We start from the raw sequence: 17,419 nt of genomic DNA on the forward strand, positions 1-17,419 counted from the left end.
ATGTGTTGCTTAGATCTCGGTTTCCTCTTTTTATATTTGATGATTAAAACGGGCGGGAACATAATTAAGTATAAGAGCACTGCACTGCTGTGCTTGCAGTTTGTCATCTCAGTATGAGCAAACCTCCACCAAGCTATACCTTCAGCTGGCTTGCAGTGTGTTAATTCTGGGAGCTGTGCTTGGAGGCACCAGACTGAAACTGCACGGCATCCTCCTACAGCAACAGGTCTTCCTTCCCTTTTAAGCACATACAGTAAACCCACGGGTCGAGAACACATTTACATCTGAAGTCACCCCTATCAGAATGGGTAAATCTCTGAACTAGGTTACTGTGAGTCATGAAGGCTTCCTCGCACGCACACAGTTACCTGCAGAGCCTGTCCTCTCCTCTCACCCAGCTCTGCCAAACCAGCGCCAACGTCTTGGCCCTTCCCACATCTTCTCAAGTATCGCGGTTAGATATGGAAAAAAAAAATGAAAGGGTACCAGGATTTCATAGACACCTCTGACTTCAGCTCTGTGCATGATGACGCACTTCCTGCTGCAATTCATGGGATCAGGTAGTTAAGAGGAGGAAAAGTGTATTTTCTACCTATTAATCCTTCAAAACGTCATGTGGTTGTTTCCTGTGTGTTTAGACGTTTCACCTTCTGGAGATCGGTGTACAATGCAGGTGCCTCTCCGAATGTTGCGTATCCAAACATGCCCAGTCAAGCACAGGCAGACCCAGTTTCCACTGGGTGCTTGTGAAAGCCACTAACAGTGAGAATTCTGTGTTAACAAAAATTTCCAGTCTTCATCGTCAGGGATGTTGTGAGAGGGCAAAGAGGCAGCTGTACTTCATTTTCATGGGCTGTAACACATAAAACACACAGGAACTCTTGGTCTGCTGTGAATGAACTCTGTATTGAAAGCCTAATTGAAATGTACCTATACAGTTCAATTACAAGGTGCAACATCTTGCCACCTTGTCGAGCTTAAGGAAATCGGAAGGGAGTTTACTCCATCAATTGATGTAAGGGGGGGGGGCGCTCAGATTCTAGGGGAATTAGGCTGAAAGTCCTTTTCAAGTGCAAGCATGGCATTTCCTGAGTGCCACGTTTCATGATTGTAGATTCAGTGAATGTTTGACAGCCTATCGGCCTATAAAGCTTAATTTTTACTGGAGCCCAGTTTTTCCTTTGACTGAGTCTGCTGCTCATCATGTGACGGAGGCTCAGCCTGAGGAAGGGCAAAGGCTGCCTTTCAGGTCCCTGCAAGATACTCCATCATGGCTCTCAGGCTGATTGTCTTCCTTTGCCTGCTCAGTAAGTATCTACTTACACATTCTGCTCGCTGGAGAAAAAGGGGGAATTTGGGGAGTTTAATTTAAAAATGTTGTGCTACTGTAAACTTTCTTATTGTCTTAAATCTGACCTGGGAACAGGACTCTTATTGTTAGTCTCTGTAATAAAGCTCCTTTTATGTGAACTAGAAATCTTCAAGTTCTGTTTTGTTTTTTTTTGCTGTAATTATGCTTAACGGAACAGTTGAATTAAGAACTTGTTTTCAGTTGCTTAGTTATTGGAAATTTCAAGTTACTGGCCTACCAAATGGTTTAGGTTTCCAAAAATCATACATTTTCTAAAGAGTCTGATTAAATAGCTGATTTAAAAAAAACACGTTAAGAGTTCAGTTGAAATCATCTGTGGTATAATAACTGTAGAAGAGACAGCACAACTCTGATGCAGGAAGCTTCAAATGGTTCTGAGCAATGATTTGCATAATATTATATGCAACATGTGATGTAGATACACATTGCAGAGTATGAATCCAATAAGTATTTACATGGTTTAGTGGAAAAATTCGTTATAGGAATTCTGCTACGTTATACTGTTAACGGGCCACTAAAATGAATGATAATATAGCGCTAGAAAAAGTACTGATGTCAAGTATCATAAGGTTGTGATGGTCTGCACATCATTGTAATGGCAGACCCAGAGAAATGAGTGTCATCCAGTTGCAAGGAATGATTGAATGACTTGTTTTTCTGAGCCCCAACTCTCTCTCTCCAGTAGGAGGATCTGTAAGAGCAGTGATCTGATACCATTGCTTTTAATCCTGGATAAACCTGCTGGACATGGTTAATTACCAGATGAAATCATGTATTTTACTGTAAGGTTAAGCGGTCAGGTTAAAACAATGATACTAACCCCCCAACCAAACAAATCCTTCAGCAGCATTTTCTCTTGTTTCGTCTAAGCCTGATATACTGTTACAGTTTTCCGCCATTGCGTTTGGACTGGTTTCAGACGGGGTAGACCCAGGATGGATGCTGATAAGGACTGTGTGTACTTGTGCCTTGTTCACACAGCTGCTGTGTTCTTTTCTCAGGCGCCTCCCGTGCTCTGTACAAGCAGTGGGTTCCAGACACGAACTTTGAACGGGCCAGCAACTGGGACAAGGAGAGAGTGCCCTGTGCCAATGACAGGCTCAGCTTTCTGCCTCAGAAGGTACCCAGCCTCTTCACAAGTCAACACGTTTATCTAATGAACTTTACGTTTAAAGGCAACAAACACCATCTCCGTGAAAATGTAACTAAGTGTTTTTTTTTCTGCTCCATTTCCAGGAAGTGTCTGTGTATGTCCAGTCTGCCCACTCCATCTCTGAAATGGTACGTAGAGCAACTTTGAGTGGATTGGTGCTGGAGCAGACTAGCAGTGCAGTCTGCTACGCTTATGGAACCACCTGGCATGGGGTTTCATCTGTTAGTGTGGAAAGCCCCTGTACTTGCTAATGGGATCGGAGAAGCCTGGCCAAAACTGCCTTTTGGTACCTTGCTGGTTACTATTCCAGGAATGAGTGGTTCTTCCATTAACTCATCTCCTCTCCCTCTCTGCCATGGTTCTCACACTGCCACACGCACGCAGGCACAAACTCATCACACACTCCTTCAGTTCCAGGAGCCTCTGGGATTTCCAACCACAGGTGATGGGGACGGAGGAATTTGCATGTTCAGTGTTATCAGATCTAGGTGGCGTCTCAGCCTCACACGAGCCATAGCCCTGGTACGAGAGGATTTCGAAAAAGATCAGAGCTGTGCTCCAAACCTCCCTCCCTGTGGTTCTGTTGTCAGAGATCTGCCCGGCAGCAAACACAATGAAAATAAAACGTGTGATGTTTTGCCTTTGTTTGCCAGCAGAAACCTGCCATTTGTCCCTCTTACTGTGCGTAAGCTGTGTAGCTGACAGGGTGGAGAGTGGAACAGTCAGTGATCACTTTACAGGAAATCTTCTGGAGTGAAACAGGTCTTTAACTGACTTCATAAGGGCCTACGTAGAAGCATTCTGTTTAGAATCAAGTTATAAAGAAAGCCTTTCTTCAAACACCGTCCAAGTTGGTATTTAAATCATGAAGATGGCAGAAACTTCAACCCAAACTAAGGTTAGCTCACCGGCTGGGTCTGCTGCCCAAACATGTTGCCAGTTTTAAATGACAACCGTGACCCAGGATAGGCAATTACCGAACATCTTCAGGCACACGGACTGAATATCTAAGTAGAGACAATGATCTCCCCTGCCCGCAGTGCTAGGCTTCGGCAAGTTAAACTTGGTGTGTGGTTTTGGCAGTCAAACGCGCAAGACTTGGCAGAGATGTGTGAATGAAACCTCCCGTTGTGAGTAAATACCTGCACCCGACTGATCCCACTGCACACCAGCACTGCTCTGACAATTGCAGCTTTCAACCCCAGTGCCGAACATTACGGCTGTGGGCATTCTTTCTCAAGTTCCAGAGCCTCAGCTCTGAGCCTTTCAAGTCACACACACACAAACCAGTCTCAAAGACACTCTGTAAATCTTGTTGAGGTAACTCAGATTGCCAAGCAACCCAACTAATCTCGTTGTTAAAAACACATCTCATTTACACAGTTACAGTTCTCCATTTCATGATTTGCTGATTTTCTACGGAATCCACCTAGTTTTGTATTCTATTTTATTCAGGGGAATACTAGTGGACATTTGCACCTGTCAAACTGAAAATTCTTTTTAATCTGGGCTTGTTTTAGGCCTCTTCTGTTATTCCCCATATTTGATTGCTTTCAATACAAGCCTTTTATCTGCTGTTTTTTGTACCATGTTAATCTCTTGTGAAAGCAGTAAATATTCGCGTATCGTAAATATGATCGCCATTTGTTTTTCCTGTTTAAAAAAGCATTGACTAGATGAGCAGATTAAATCTCCAGCCTGAAAAGTGGTTGTTTAGATTCTTCTGCTCCTTAACAAGGTCACACTCAGTTGGGCTTTAAGTTTTATAGACGATAAAGTCCAGAGTTCGGCTGTCACCTAGCTGAACAGCCGCCTTGTATCTGAACCTTTCCTCATTTTTTTCCTCCAAGGGTAACTTCTGAAATAGCTCCAAAACACTGTGACTTTCATTCTGAGTGCTCCACTGGGACTGAACAGAAAATCCCCTGCTTGGTAGAGCACATCCATTGTTTAGAGGATGTGGGTATTTTGTTCCCATGCTTTTGGAAGAGAAATTATAACCTGAAGGGGGAAAATGACATATTTACATATGAAAGTTATGTATTAGTCTATGACAGATGCTTTATTGATCCTGTGAGGGAAATTGCAGTGTAACAGCAGTTTAACACAGACAACACAGCCACAGTGTAATGAATGATACAATCATAATAATAATACAATACAATCAGTACAGTGAGAAGTGCACTAAGAAGAGTTACTCACAGTCCAGAACACACAAAGAACAAACCGGTACACAAAAAAGTCGTATTGCACAATATAAATATAAAATATGGACAATGAAACAAAAAAACATAGCAGCAGAGAGCTGTCTTCCCACGTCTTGGATGCATTTTGGTGCAGTCCTAAACTACTGAAGTAATTAGTGTGGGGTGTGTTTGTTTGGGGTGGTGCCTCACTGTCTGTTCAGGCTCGTCTGGCTTGGTGTCAAGTTTGCAAGAAGCTGTCACAGTTGATGACTCCAACAAAAAAAAAACAACAAATGAACTTTCATTTTCACTCTGACGCTGTGTGCTCTGTACTTCTCTGTTATTAGGATAAAGGCTTCCTGTTCTTTGAAAAGATAGTAAGCTTCCTCTCCCTCTCTAGTAAATTGGTCATTTTTGGTTAGTGCTTCAGATCGCTGAGGTCTGCATTGTCACATCTGCACTTCTGACGACACTCTCTCTGTGGTGTAAGAACAGTGTGCACCGGAAGAACAGCTGCGCTCAGTGGGAAACAATGGGTGTAAGAATCAGCTTATTTCATTGATGTAGTTGTGGACTTACCACAAAATGTCTGACACACAGATTCCTGCTCCTTTGGAGTCTGGTTTTTCATATTTTCCCAGGCACGGCGCGCCTCTGCTCCGTATTTAGGCGACAGTGATGCAGGCTGACGACCCCAACAATCAGAACACAAGCAGGCCATTGGTGCCGTTCAAACTGCTTACATTCAAGAGGGCTCATTAACTGTCCCGTGTGCTCTCATGTCCTGGTAAAATAAAAATGTGCAGTGCAACTCAGTTACAAAGAGACAGTGGTATCATTTCAGCAACCTGATTGTGCCTGCTGCTCTGAGCAAGTTTGGAGCTGCAGAACCCTTAGGACAAAATATGAAGTTCTGAAAGGGAGATCTTCCATTTGCTTCAGTGCAAGGGGCTGGGTGATGCATTTTGAGCGTGGCTGACAATGTGCTTGTGCTCCAGACTTTGCCCAGGGACGGGGAATTCATCCTGGCTCCAGACGCAGGCTTCGTGGCCAGTGATGGACTGGAGGCGGGCTGTGAAGGAGGTGAGAAACAGGACAGTACCTGGACCTGGTGTCTGTTCAACTAATCACCTGATCTGGTCTGTGCTAATCCTGTAGGTCTGTACTTCACTAACTGAACCTTGATTGTACTCTTGTCCTGAGTCTCTGTTGCAGTAGCAACCTTTCACACAGTGTTATTCTGATGGTGTAAAAGCTTTGTTTCTAGAATACATGTGAGCATCTGCACTTTATTTGTGTCTTCATACCAATCCCTGTGTACCTGTTAGTAACTCTCTGCATTATTTTACTGTGCTGTAATCCACGTGCTGGACCACCTGTTTTTATGTCAGTGTGCATGAGCTATTGCACTGTGTTCTGTCCTGTGGAGGCGACACAATCACCTTCAAGGATGCTGATGGACTGCAGTGGTTTGACCCTGAGCTGTGGCAAGCGGCTTCTTCCTCCGATGACCTGGAGAAAGGAAACTTCCTGTTCTCTGTGCACGCGGAGAGTGTGCCCTGCCAGTACGATGACGTCATCTTCAGGCCTGAGACCTCCTTCCGAGTTAACACTTCTGCTGACACACCCAGAATTCCCGTGAGAAGTGTTTCTATTCTGGGCAAGGTGAGGGAGAGGTACCTCTGAGACAGCAGGGGGGAGAGTGAGCGGGAGCACAGCGAGGGGTGCAAGGGAAAAGACTGAGAGGGTGGACAGGAGAGACAGAGGGGGACGGTGTGGGACAAGTTGGGTCAGTTGGGGGGCAGGGATGAGATTCAAGGAAGGAAGTTCTGAGGGGATACAGTGAGAGATCTCCCAGTCCTGCTGGGGGAGGAAACTCAATAGAGCCGGCAGCCTAGTATGAGATCTCCTGTCACAGCTATATATAATATGTTTGTGCTGTAAATGTCTGTTAATGTTGTGTAAACTGTATCCACTTTGGCAGCACTGTAATTCATGGACCATGCTAGTAAAGCCCCTTCATTTCGCTTCCATTCGTCTCCCCTTCCTCAAGGTTTTTGTCCGGACGTCAGGCCAGCCCTCTCCTCTCTTGCCCTGCCCCCTCTCTCACGCGCCCCTCTCTGCTCTCTGTGTTGTCAGCGGTTCAGCAGGGAGACCCAGTTCTCGCAGTACCTCCAGTCTCCCTTGGGCAGACTGCAGTTCCACGGAGACCACAGCCCCCAGGTGACCGGCTCTCGCTGCACTGACCCCTCGGGCTGCCTCTGTGGGAACTCGGAGGTGAGTCCGGCAGGCTTCTCCCCACACCGGGCCGGGTACTGCAGACAACTGACGGCCTGGATAAGGCTGCTGCATTTGTTTTTTTTTAAATGCAAACAAACTCTTGATGTTCTAAAATATGTCTAAATAGATATTTATACAAAAATAACTTGGCTTCCAAAATGACTTTTGACTTTTTGAGTTGGAAGTATTATTCTTGCTGGTGGTCCATCTTTTGTGCAGCACTGCAACCAATGTTTCTAGACGTGAGTTTTCGTCACAGCCGAGATCTCCCTGTACCCACAGTTCCTTCCTCTACTGCTGAAACAGACAGTGCTCGATAAAGACCACAGGAGGGCGACATCTGTCCTCAACGAGCACCTCTGTACTTGAACACTGATGCCAGAGTTTAGGGACCCGAGGGATTTCGAAATAGAATTAATCTCTCGGCAAATTGCAGGCTGTTTTAGCATTACCTGAAAACCTCTTTGTAGTTTGCTCCAGTTTAGATCCAGGCTGGAGACAACCGCGTTGGGACGAAGGTAGAGGACAGACGTTAAAGTTATAGTCAGAGCTGTTGGGGTCGGGGTGGACCTTTGGGAGTCAATGAGAACCTAGCCCTGCTGCTAGAGCTCTTCGAAGAAGTGGCTGAATCAGATCTTGGGGTGACTTACTGGCGGGCTAACTAGACAGGGGGAATGATCTGAAGTTGGATTAGGTTGTAACATCCGTTAGGGTTGGTGTTTGAAATGGTGCACGGTAGAGAAATAAGGTTTGGGTTAAGGAAATTGGACTAGGGCTTGCTTTAGGATTAATGGTAGCCTTGTCCCCCAGTAGTGTTGGATTAGACCACCACCCTCTTTCATCCTAACCATTTTAATTGCTTTCATTCAGAATCACCAGCGGATCTGCTCGGCTATTACCCAGAATTGTCCACAACTGGATTGTAAGACACCCCTCCAGCCCACGGGACACTGCTGTACTGTGTGTGGTGAGGAGGCCCATCTCTCTCTCTTTCTCTCTCTAAAGTAGAGAGATAACTCATAGGATCTTAACTGGCTCACAGGCCATATTGCACAACAGCAGCATCTGGTGTCTGGTAACTATCCAAATATAAGGACACTGCTAAAATGTGTCCCGGCTACCACTCAAAAACCTATTTCCACTGCTAAAAAAAGGAGCACGTAGGTAGATGCTTCAGCATGCAAAGGCTGCAAAGGAACAAATAAAGGTTTTCTCCATGCTGAAAAGAATAGAAAAGAGAAACAATGTTTTGGCTGTGGAGCCTTCTCCAGGTCTGATGAAACATTGTCTCTGTTCTTTTTAAGCATGGAATAATCCTTTGCTTGTTCTGTTAAAAAAGGATTCCCGGCCCAGAACGCATTATATTGTGTTTCTCATTGCCTCTCACCCTGTTTAAATGCACATTCTGATTATAATTGTCTGGCATGAATGCTCACCCAGAATTGACTGTACATGGTGTGAAGCATGCAGTGAAACAAGGTGCTCGTTTCTGATGTCTGTCTGCGTGTGTGTTCCAGGTGCGATAATCACCCTGCAGTTCTCACAGGAGTTCAACCTGGAGTCATATCGCGCTCGACTGCAGCACCTCTTCCTCAGCCAGGTGAGATGACTCATGACCCCCCCCCCTCCCCCCTGGGTCTTAAGTGACCTTCTGCCAAGGGGAACGATCAGTTTCGTGATCAGCCCTTCATTCCAATCTGGGATTTTCTGGACAGACGTCCATGGGTGTCCATTGACCTGTACAGATTTGATAACCCCATTTGAACAATGGTCTGCTTCAGGCCCCTGGCAGCAAAACTAAAGGGGGGTAAATGAATAAACTCTCAACACACATTTGCTTCTTTGGTAGACGAGTGACAGGAGCTGCCTCTCCAGAGAGGAGGACCTGGGTGTTGTCTTCACGTTTCTGCCAATTCAAATTGGTTGTGCAGTTTCTCACTCCTCTCACTCATCTGCTGCGCAGTGGGGCTGCACTTTGGTGGCAAACAATGCTGGCCCCCTCCTGTGTGTGAAGTGTGTTGGGATGCAATATGATACAGAAACGCCAGGAATTATAATAATCAAACACATTCCCTATGCGGATGATCACCCATCCTTATTCAAGTTTGTATTCTCACTCTCTCCTTGCGCACCTCTGTCCCTGTAGCACCGCTATCACGAGGTGCACATGGCCGTGTCCAAGGTGCCCGGGACCCAGCGGGGGCTGTGGCTGATCCCACGCCAGGGGAAGCCAGAGATCCAGGTGGTTCTGGTGGACTCGAAGGGGAGCGTGGCAGAGGCTCTGGCCCGTGAAATCATGGAGGACATCAAGACACAAGGTGTAGCAGAAGCAGCCCATCCCAAACCACTACCGTTCCAAGTTACCCATCCCCTGCCAAGTACTTCAGGCAGGCAGGCTGATGGAGACGAGATCTCTTACAGACAGGTTTCCTTGTGCCCATCCATAGGTGTACATGTAACTCGGAGAAGAGATTAACTACTCTGAACGGTTGTTCAGGCACCGACAAAGGTCAACCCAGTGGCCTTCTTTAGAAGAAACGGTAAAACATGAAGCAGAGGACCGATGTGGAGAGCGTGGAAGTACATCAGTAATACACATTCGGTCAGAAAGCAGCAGAGCCTGTGGGTTGAGCAGTTTGAAGGTTTATAGGAGTGTAAACTAAGTCATGAGCGGTGTCCGTCCTGCACATTCTCTTCTTTCAGGCAGTCACCTGGGGATAGCCGACGCAGAGCTACAGACCTCCGGCAACGAGGCCGCGGGAAGGTCTGGTGGGGTGGTGGCGGGAGCCGTGATCGGGGCCCTGGTGCTGCTCGGAGGGATAGCCCTTGTGGCCTTCCTGTTCACCTGCGGAGTGATCCGGTGAGGCGATCTTGAGATCAGGGGCAGCGGCTGATCCCTGCCTGTCGTCCCAGAGGCTCTGCAAGAGGACACAGCTCTGAGAGTCTCCTTTTCTTTTGTGCCAGTCTAGCTTCCCCAAAAACGTATCGATGCAGGATGGAGGCATTGGCTGTCTTTCTTTGCAAAAGGGCCATTTTATCAACCTACCCAAACAAGGATATACTTGATAAAAATGTCTGAACAGAGAAAACACAAGAAAGGCTACAGAAAATGGTACTGTGACATCCGTCTCTTGTTTGATACAGTCTACTTCTCTCGCAGGCCACCCCCTCTGCCCTCCTTCCCCAGCTGGAAGAAAAGGGAGTCTGATGACCTCGGGGGTCCTATAGACCAAGGCTTTGACAACCCCATCTTTGACAAGGCCTCCGAATTGCCAGTAAGCATTGCTACACTTGTGTTTTCATAAGGAGTCTATCATCCTTTCTTCTTTGTGTCTGACATGTGAACACTCAACAGTCCGCCTGAGAAAGAAAACACATGGTCACTTCCCTGACCTTCTAAAAGACCAATAGCTGGATACTCAGCTTGGCCTACTTCCGAATGGCAGATTCTCTCTTCAAATATTAAAAAAAAGCTTCTCAACTGGCCAATAAATGTGACATCTGAGAATGGAGGTAGAAACTAAGGCCAAAGGAGCACTGGTTCAAACCTGGGTGCTGGTCATTCAGGGTCTCATCACCTTTTGGTGAATGTCCTGTACCTGTAGGCTCACTGTGTCATCAGTCAGAGAGTGACTATCACTCCTCCAGTCTGTGCTAACAGTCCAGAACAAGCCTGTCCAGTACAGGAGTCCTATAGCTGCTAGCCAGGTCTTAAGACAACAGGTCATTCTGATTTTTAAAAACTTTTCATCAGCTTTTGAGTGAACCAATTTGCTCTTAGGTAAACATGGTAGAAGTAAACTATCCTGGCCTGAGATTTTCTTTGTCTCTGCAGGAAATCCCTGGGCTGCATGGAGGCAATGCCCTCAACACCCTCTCCTTCACACAGTCTGGCGTGCACTTTGTCAATCCTCTGTATGACGAGACAGACTTGAACGTCTAAGGCTGCACTTCTGATCAAGGGAAGATAACACTTAAACTGCAACGCTCAAAAAACGCATCAAGTTTTCAAGTCACAAACTGATCACTCACAAAGTTTCTTTGAAAATCACAAACATGACAAGCAACAACATAAGAGGGGTCAAAGTCTGTATCTGTGCATGTTTTGTAAATGTCTGGATCCGGTTTACTGCTTTCGGCTAAAAACAGTCCAAAACTGGCTTCTCTATGGCCAGCGTGGCAGAGAACCTCCAGACACCACTTTACAAAAACCTCAGCTTGAAGAAGTCTGAAACAACCAGTGGAGCTTAGAATGATACAAGATTTAAAAATGCAGAACGAGGCTCTGACCATTTAAAATGCCTTTTTTTTGCTGCTCTGTAGCGGTCCAGCACACTGTTGTCTTGTGCAATTTCTGTTGACTGCATTGCACCTAACTGCTGAAAAATAAACTGCTTCGCAATGACACACACGCCACTCACAATCGTCAACTGACAGCTGACCGATTTTCTTCCTCCTGGCTGGAATTGGTTTTTGTCCATTTAATGGTGTGTAAGGAGCACCAGCAGGTGGTGTTCAGAAGGCCTCCTTGTATGTGCTGGGGCTACCTGCTGGACCCTGTCTGTGACAAGGCAGCTGAGCTGAGGGTGTTGTGTGGTCACACAAAGCAGACAGGATTGAAGACAAGCAGTTCCTGCAGACAGGCCTGCACTGTGACTGAGGACCACCGCAGGTGGGTTCAGAGAAACCAAACCATCGAAACTCATCAACACCTAGGGGCGTCACCCAAGCACTTAAGGCGCTTATGCCTACAGCTACATACAAATAGGGGGAAATTAATTTTCCTTCTGGTTCCTTCCAGAAATAAAGTCGTATGCAAGGAATCCGAAACCCCTTTTATTGGATCAGACAGCATTTTGAAGAAAAAAAAAATACGAGTACCTCCCTCTTTTTTTATTGTCTGTTCAAAAAAAAAGTTGCTCACAATTCAATAATTACAAAGACTCAGACTTACAATTATTTTTTAAAAAAAAAAAGAAGCAGTAGTGTTTTTCTTTAGTAATGTCCCATTTTAAGAAACAGAACGGAGGGGGAGGTGGGGATGGGGAGAGTGTAATAAAAATGATAAAAAGGAGAGATTAACTGAGACCGGCATTAAGATGGCATGAAATCCAACGAATAGATTCCTTGATCTAATAAAATGTGCAAGTTTGATACAGTGTTTCTGAAAGAACCACCACCATTTGTAGTACATCACTAATAGCCCGTAATATTAAGATAATCAATATATAATTGATGTCATACTGTCATATAAAATGGCACTGAAGGCACACTATTGTGACAAACTGGATATGCCAGCCATCGCCTTAAATTACAAGCGTCTTTAATGAAAGATGGCCACAAATGTTTCGATTCAATTTCTAACACATGGAGCAGCAGTGAAATCTACACAAAACAGCACCACAGATGGGACGTGTGGACAGATGGGACCGCCGGTCATTGCACAGGGCTGTGGAGCGAGTCTGTCAGTGTGCTGCAGTCATTCTACATGACTGGAAACATCCACAACTACACGGGAATGTGAAAGTCAGGCTTGTGGGGGCTTCCAAGCGCACCATGGCCCTGCAAACTGAAAAGCAGAAAGCCGTGTGTGCTGTGCAAGAAATCCTATGAACAATGCTGTCGTGTGAAGTATATTTTTATTTAGGAAGTGTTTATAATAACTACTAGAAGTCGGGCAATTATTTCTTTTTTCAGTTCGCAGTGTTTTCATCTATACATGGCAGATTATTGCAAAGACCTACATTTAGAAGATTAACGTAATACTCTCTGAAATGTTCACATTAGTGCCTACTGGTATTGCATAAACCCTGAATAGTCAACAATGGCATCTAGTTTTTTTTTTAAGGAGACAGTGCAAAGATCGGGAGAGCTGAAGTCATTCTAGAAGAAAGGAGGAAGGACAGATCAGAGCTCTTTGTGTGGGGGGGGGAGAGAGGCATCTCTTACTGCCAAGATTCAGTCCTCCTGTGGTGCCCAATACTTTAACAAGTTTTCAGAACAAAAAAAAAATTAACATTCCTTGCATTCTTCATGATCTTTTGTTTACACCTTGATACGTTCGCTATACAATAAAAAACGGCTTTTCAGAGGGAAAAAAAAAGAACTGTAATGAGGGCGTGCCATTATTCTTAATATCCCTCTTTGCCAAGAGCCGAAGGTCCCCATCACTTCAGCGGCTGTCACTGACGTAGCAGCAGTCCAGACAACTTGCTTAGTGAAGTTCTTAAGAAACAAAACAGATCGGCACGCGCAGGCCATTTAGAGGACCACCTGCGTCACACTCTCCACTCTTATCTAACCCCAACAGACTTGGTTCTGACCCTGTAGTTTAAAATACCCGCTCCTGCCCCGCTCCAGAGAACACAGCTCCGTCAGCCTGGCCTCAGGCAAGGAGAGAGACCACCAGCTGGAGTGGGTTCCTCACTCTGCCTCACTGCCCAGCCCCCCCCAACCCCTAGAACCTAAACTTACTGGCAGCTTCTTCACAGCTAGAAATAAAACGAACAAAACAACACAAAGAAATGCTTCACAATGATTTTTAGAAGACAGACCCACGATTCGGTCCACATCCTGGAGCCTATTCTACACCAGGGATCCACGGACTGTCCAGAGACGAAGCCACGGCGGGGAGCCCGGCCTGCAAGCGGGCGGGGTTTGCACGAGGAGGGGGCGTGGGCGCCCTCTCGCGGGGCGGCGCGGCTCCCAGGCGGCCGAGGAAGCGAAGGAGCGAGGGCCGGGCGGGAGCGGATCTATTCTTGGCACTTTCTGCAGCGGCGTGAAGCTCCAGTCGCGCGCGCATGCGCGTGTCCCCTCCGCGGCCGGCTGCGGGCTCAGGCGTCGAAGGTGGAGTGGTCCAGGCCGTCCAGGGTCAGCTGGCTGCGGTGGGGGGAGTTGGGGCTCGGGGGGCTGCTGGGGTTCGAGCTGTTCGAGGGGGTCGAGTGCTTGGTGGAGTCCGAGTCAGGCTGGAGAGAGACGGCAGCGCGTGCTGGTCAGAGCCCCAGGACATTACACCCCCATAACCCAAACACATCACATGAGTAACGGCTACAAAGGCAAGAGATGCCGAGAGTTGGGAAAAACACCGACATCACTGCCAAGTGGAAGAGGCTCTGAAGGGCATTTCGTCCTTCCTAAAATGTATCTGAAGAATCGATATGAGTCAAAACTTACCATCAAATCGGATTCGGGAAGCCTTGGGTTTTTAAATTGTATGCAGGTCTTTAGAGAAATCGTATGTCACCAGTATGAAGCGAGAGCTGAGCCTGATCCACAGGCGTGTGACCAGTGTTCACAGAAATGAGGATAAGGACAGGCCGGATTGAACAGCATGGACACGAACGGCGAGAGGAAGGGAGCTGAGCCAGACGGGAACACAAATTCAGAGGCGGGCAAGCGGGAGGGGAACTCACCTCTCTCTCAAAGTCTGGGTCGGGGTCGGAGATGTTCCGGGATGATACTGCCCCACCAAAGTCCCCGCCTCCTGAGAGCCGGGAAGCGAAAACATGACCTCAGATTAACTGCACAGGACAGATCACTGGGCTTGAAGCCCAGCTGATGCAGGTCCACACAGCGAGCACGGACAGTCTACCCTTAACTGCTGTGTTTCCCCCTGCAGGACCAGCTTGTGTGGGGCAAGCACACAGATGAGATGGTTCGCTTCTGATATGCCAATACTTTACCCACAATTCACAAACCTTTAAGTAACGAGATACTGGCAGAGTGCGTAAATGAGCCTGACCTGTTCATTTCTTTTTGGTTTGTTTGTTCAGGTAGTCTTAGTGCCTCTGCCAAATAAAAAAAAAAAGGTCACCTGTCACTCACACAAGAGTGTGGCGTCTCCATCTGCCCCCTGCTGGCTGGGGCAGAAGGGGGGGAGACCTGTCTTTAGCCCTTTGGACAGAGCACAAAGCTCCTCCCTCGGCTGTTCACACGCAGTGTCTGCACGCCCCTGGCTGTCAGAAAGAGGTGTGGGTAGGGGGCTCTGGGTTGTGTTACCTGAGGCGGTCCGCGTGATGTACGTCTTGCTCCTCTGCTGCCGTGAGATACTGGAGACGGGGCGCGCTCGGTCCCGGGCTGGGTCATCCTGGGATGATGGAAGAACGCTCTGGATACACACACACGCAGTCAGTCACTACTGACAGCTCAGAGTTCACCAGCTCTGCTTCAGACATGTCCGATTCCTTCACTGGGCCCCACAGCAACATGGGAATGACTCATGTCTGCTACAGATAACTAGTGGAGCTTGACCAAGGCTTAGCCTGGACCGCTGGGTAAGCATACCATGATTTTATTAAAAAAACAAAAGTCAAATCAGACTCCTGACAATCTGATAAAAAAAAAGAAAAGTGTGAATGCATTATGCATAGTTATATAATGGAACTGCTTAAAATGAAGGTGTTAAAGGTCAGATTGATTCAGACGTGATGGGATGCTTTTGCAGAGCTGCTTCATGTACTACTGAGTGCTCAGCATGTGATCCTTATACAGTAGAGCAGACTGAAGAAAAAGGAACAGACCCCACAGCCTCTTTCTTTCTGCCTTTTTGGTGAAGTAGTTCAGACTGCAAAGATAAGGCATGGCAATGCGCTGCCAAGGGGCAGCACATTGAGAACAGAAAGCATGACAGAAAGGTCCCCAACCCTCTACAGCCACTTTGATAGTTACGCCACTCCACAGAGAAACGGATGAAAAGAGGACATGGAAAAGAGGGAGCAGGCAGGGAAGACAAGCAGAGGGGTGGGAGTGAGGAAGAGCTATTCCTACCCTTCCTAAGGAGGTAGTGGAAGGAGAGGAGGAAGAAGAGGAGAGCAGAGGCAGGCCTTGCAGTGAGGAAGGCTCTTTCTGGAGATAGATTTCGGCAGAAATAGGGCTCATGTGATAGACGTGCTCAAAGTTGGTTGGAGGAGATATCAAAGCATGGTGTCGAGAGGATGAGGGGGAGGGAAATTCACTCTGCTACGCCAACAGAAAGGAGAGAAACAGGAACAGAGGGAGAGAAAGAGACAGAGAGAGAGAGAGAGAGCAAGGAGAGATACTAGTTAATTCCAAAAAAGGAAAGAGACAAAAAAAGGGAGAAAAGAAAAAAGGTAACATCAAAGAGCCAGGACTGCAGGGTAACCCACTCCCCGTACTCAGTCTGAGGCTGGCAGATGGCTGAGATCCGTTTAATGAGAGGGGCCGTGTCACAGATGGAGGGAAGCCCCCCCCTCTCCTGGAGCGCAACAGCTGCTGACGCTACCCAGACCCCCCCAGCCTCACCCTGCGTGCCGGCGCGCCGCGCTCTGGCCCAGGACCCGGGGGCTCGGCCCCGGAAGAAGGGCCGAGCCTCGTCCCTTTAGTCCCTCAGGCCTGGGCGACGGTGTTCCCAGCAATCCCAGCAAGCAAGCAAGCAAGCAAGCATCTCCTAACAAGTGTGTCTGGAGTTTCTACAGCACCTCTGCTTGGCCGTGTGGAGCCGGCCTGCCACGCCCCCTCCCCCGGCCCCGCCCCTCCGCCCGCCCCCACACTGCTCCCTGGCGCGCGTGGTCAGGTATTACCAGGGGGAGGTCCATGAGGACTTGCATGCCATCCCCAGGGCCCATGTGAGCGACGTGATTGAAATTGGTGGGGTTGGAGATCATCTTTGACCTCAGCTCAGGGTCTCTCAGCATCTCACTGTGAAATAAGATAATAAGACACCATTTTCAGCACCGTTATTGAATCTTCTTCTGTCTTTTTTTCCCTACTGATAACCCGTACAGCTGGCCCTTCTCCTCCTGCACCTCTCCCAGGATGCCGGCCTCCGCTATTGCCTAACACCAGACAGGGGGGGGGGGGGGGGGGGCGCCTCTCTTTTTCCGAGATACCAGTGCTGGAGAAACCAGAGCAGGTCTGAGAGCATGTGTGGTGGTGGGGGGGGGTAACCCCCAAAAAAAGAGGAAACATTTCCGCCCCTGGGGCTCCGACGCGGTGTTCTGTCATGGTTTCGTTTACTCTCGGGCTCACGCTAGTAAATAACCAGGCGGTGCCTGTTCATGCCTTCACATCACTGAAGCCCTCAGTTAGGATTGATACAGCCCTCGCCGCCTCAAGAGCTGGGGACCTGAAGTGAGCAACGCCAGTGGTTCTCTTCCCAAGAAACGTACTCATGTTTGGACTTAATTATGCTGGAAATGAGAGTGTTCATGGCCTCGCACATCCTGTGGCTGGGATGGCCTGGGGTGAGCTGGGATGGGCTGGGCTGGGCTGGGATGGGCTGGGATGGAGTGAGAGGGAGGGGATGCTGTAAAGGATCTGCGTAAAAGTCCAAGTCACCGTCGCTGCTGAAGCCGCTCCTCCTCCGGCACCTTGAACAGGAACTTCCTCTTGCTCCGCGTGCGCACCATCAGCTTCCTGCTGTTGTCCGAGGTTTCGGGGATGGCCAGGTCAGCCACCTCTGTAGAGAGA

The 17,419-nt window shown here is 47.8% G+C and overlaps 2 protein-coding genes across 8 annotated transcripts in view; one reads left to right on the forward strand and one right to left on the reverse strand.

The window, feature by feature from the left end:
* Positions 1-875: 875 nt before the first annotated feature.
* Positions 876-11,398, forward strand: amn (amnion associated transmembrane protein). 2 transcript variants are annotated; one of them, XM_088647718.1, is made up of 12 exons: positions 876-1,307; positions 2,374-2,492; positions 2,609-2,653; positions 5,710-5,794; positions 6,141-6,376; positions 6,851-6,988; positions 7,862-7,958; positions 8,509-8,591; positions 9,138-9,309; positions 9,695-9,851; positions 10,152-10,266; positions 10,827-11,398. In XM_088647718.1, the coding sequence occupies exons 1-12, from the start codon at positions 1,271-1,273 to the stop codon at positions 10,932-10,934; spliced, it is 1,392 nt and encodes a 463-aa protein (XP_088503844.1). In that variant the 5' UTR covers positions 876-1,270; the 3' UTR covers positions 10,935-11,398. The 2 variants fall into 2 exon arrangements, with proteins under 2 accessions (XP_088503844.1, XP_088503845.1); XM_088647719.1 differs by lacking the exons at positions 876-1,307; positions 2,374-2,492; positions 2,609-2,653 and adding an exon at positions 4,934-5,249.
* A 471-nt stretch (positions 11,399-11,869) lies between these two features.
* The window catches only part of cdc42bpb (CDC42 binding protein kinase beta (DMPK-like)), a 72,248-nt gene continuing 66,698 nt past the window's right edge, over positions 11,870-17,419 (reverse strand). For 4 of the 6 annotated variants that reach the window (XM_088647698.1, XM_088647700.1, XM_088647699.1 and 1 more), the window contains 6 exons: positions 17,288-17,408; positions 16,531-16,648; positions 15,758-15,949; positions 14,990-15,098; positions 14,404-14,474; positions 11,870-13,956 (listed from right to left, as the gene is read on the reverse strand). In XM_088647698.1, coding sequence (XP_088503824.1) covers positions 13,825-13,956; positions 14,404-14,474; positions 14,990-15,098; positions 15,758-15,949; positions 16,531-16,648; positions 17,288-17,408 — 743 coding nt within the window. In that variant the 3' untranslated portion in view covers positions 11,870-13,824. The remainder of the gene's footprint in view (positions 13,957-14,403; positions 14,475-14,989; positions 15,099-15,757; positions 15,950-16,530; positions 16,649-17,287; positions 17,409-17,419) is intronic. The other 2 variants (XM_088647702.1, XM_088647703.1) reach the window with 1 other exon arrangement.

The sequence above is a fragment of the Lepisosteus platostomus genome, chromosome 10 (assembly GCF_059453375.1).
Source record: "Lepisosteus platostomus isolate fLepPlt1 chromosome 10, fLepPlt1.hap1, whole genome shotgun sequence".
NCBI classification, from domain to species: Eukaryota; Metazoa; Chordata; class Actinopteri; order Semionotiformes; family Lepisosteidae; genus Lepisosteus; species Lepisosteus platostomus.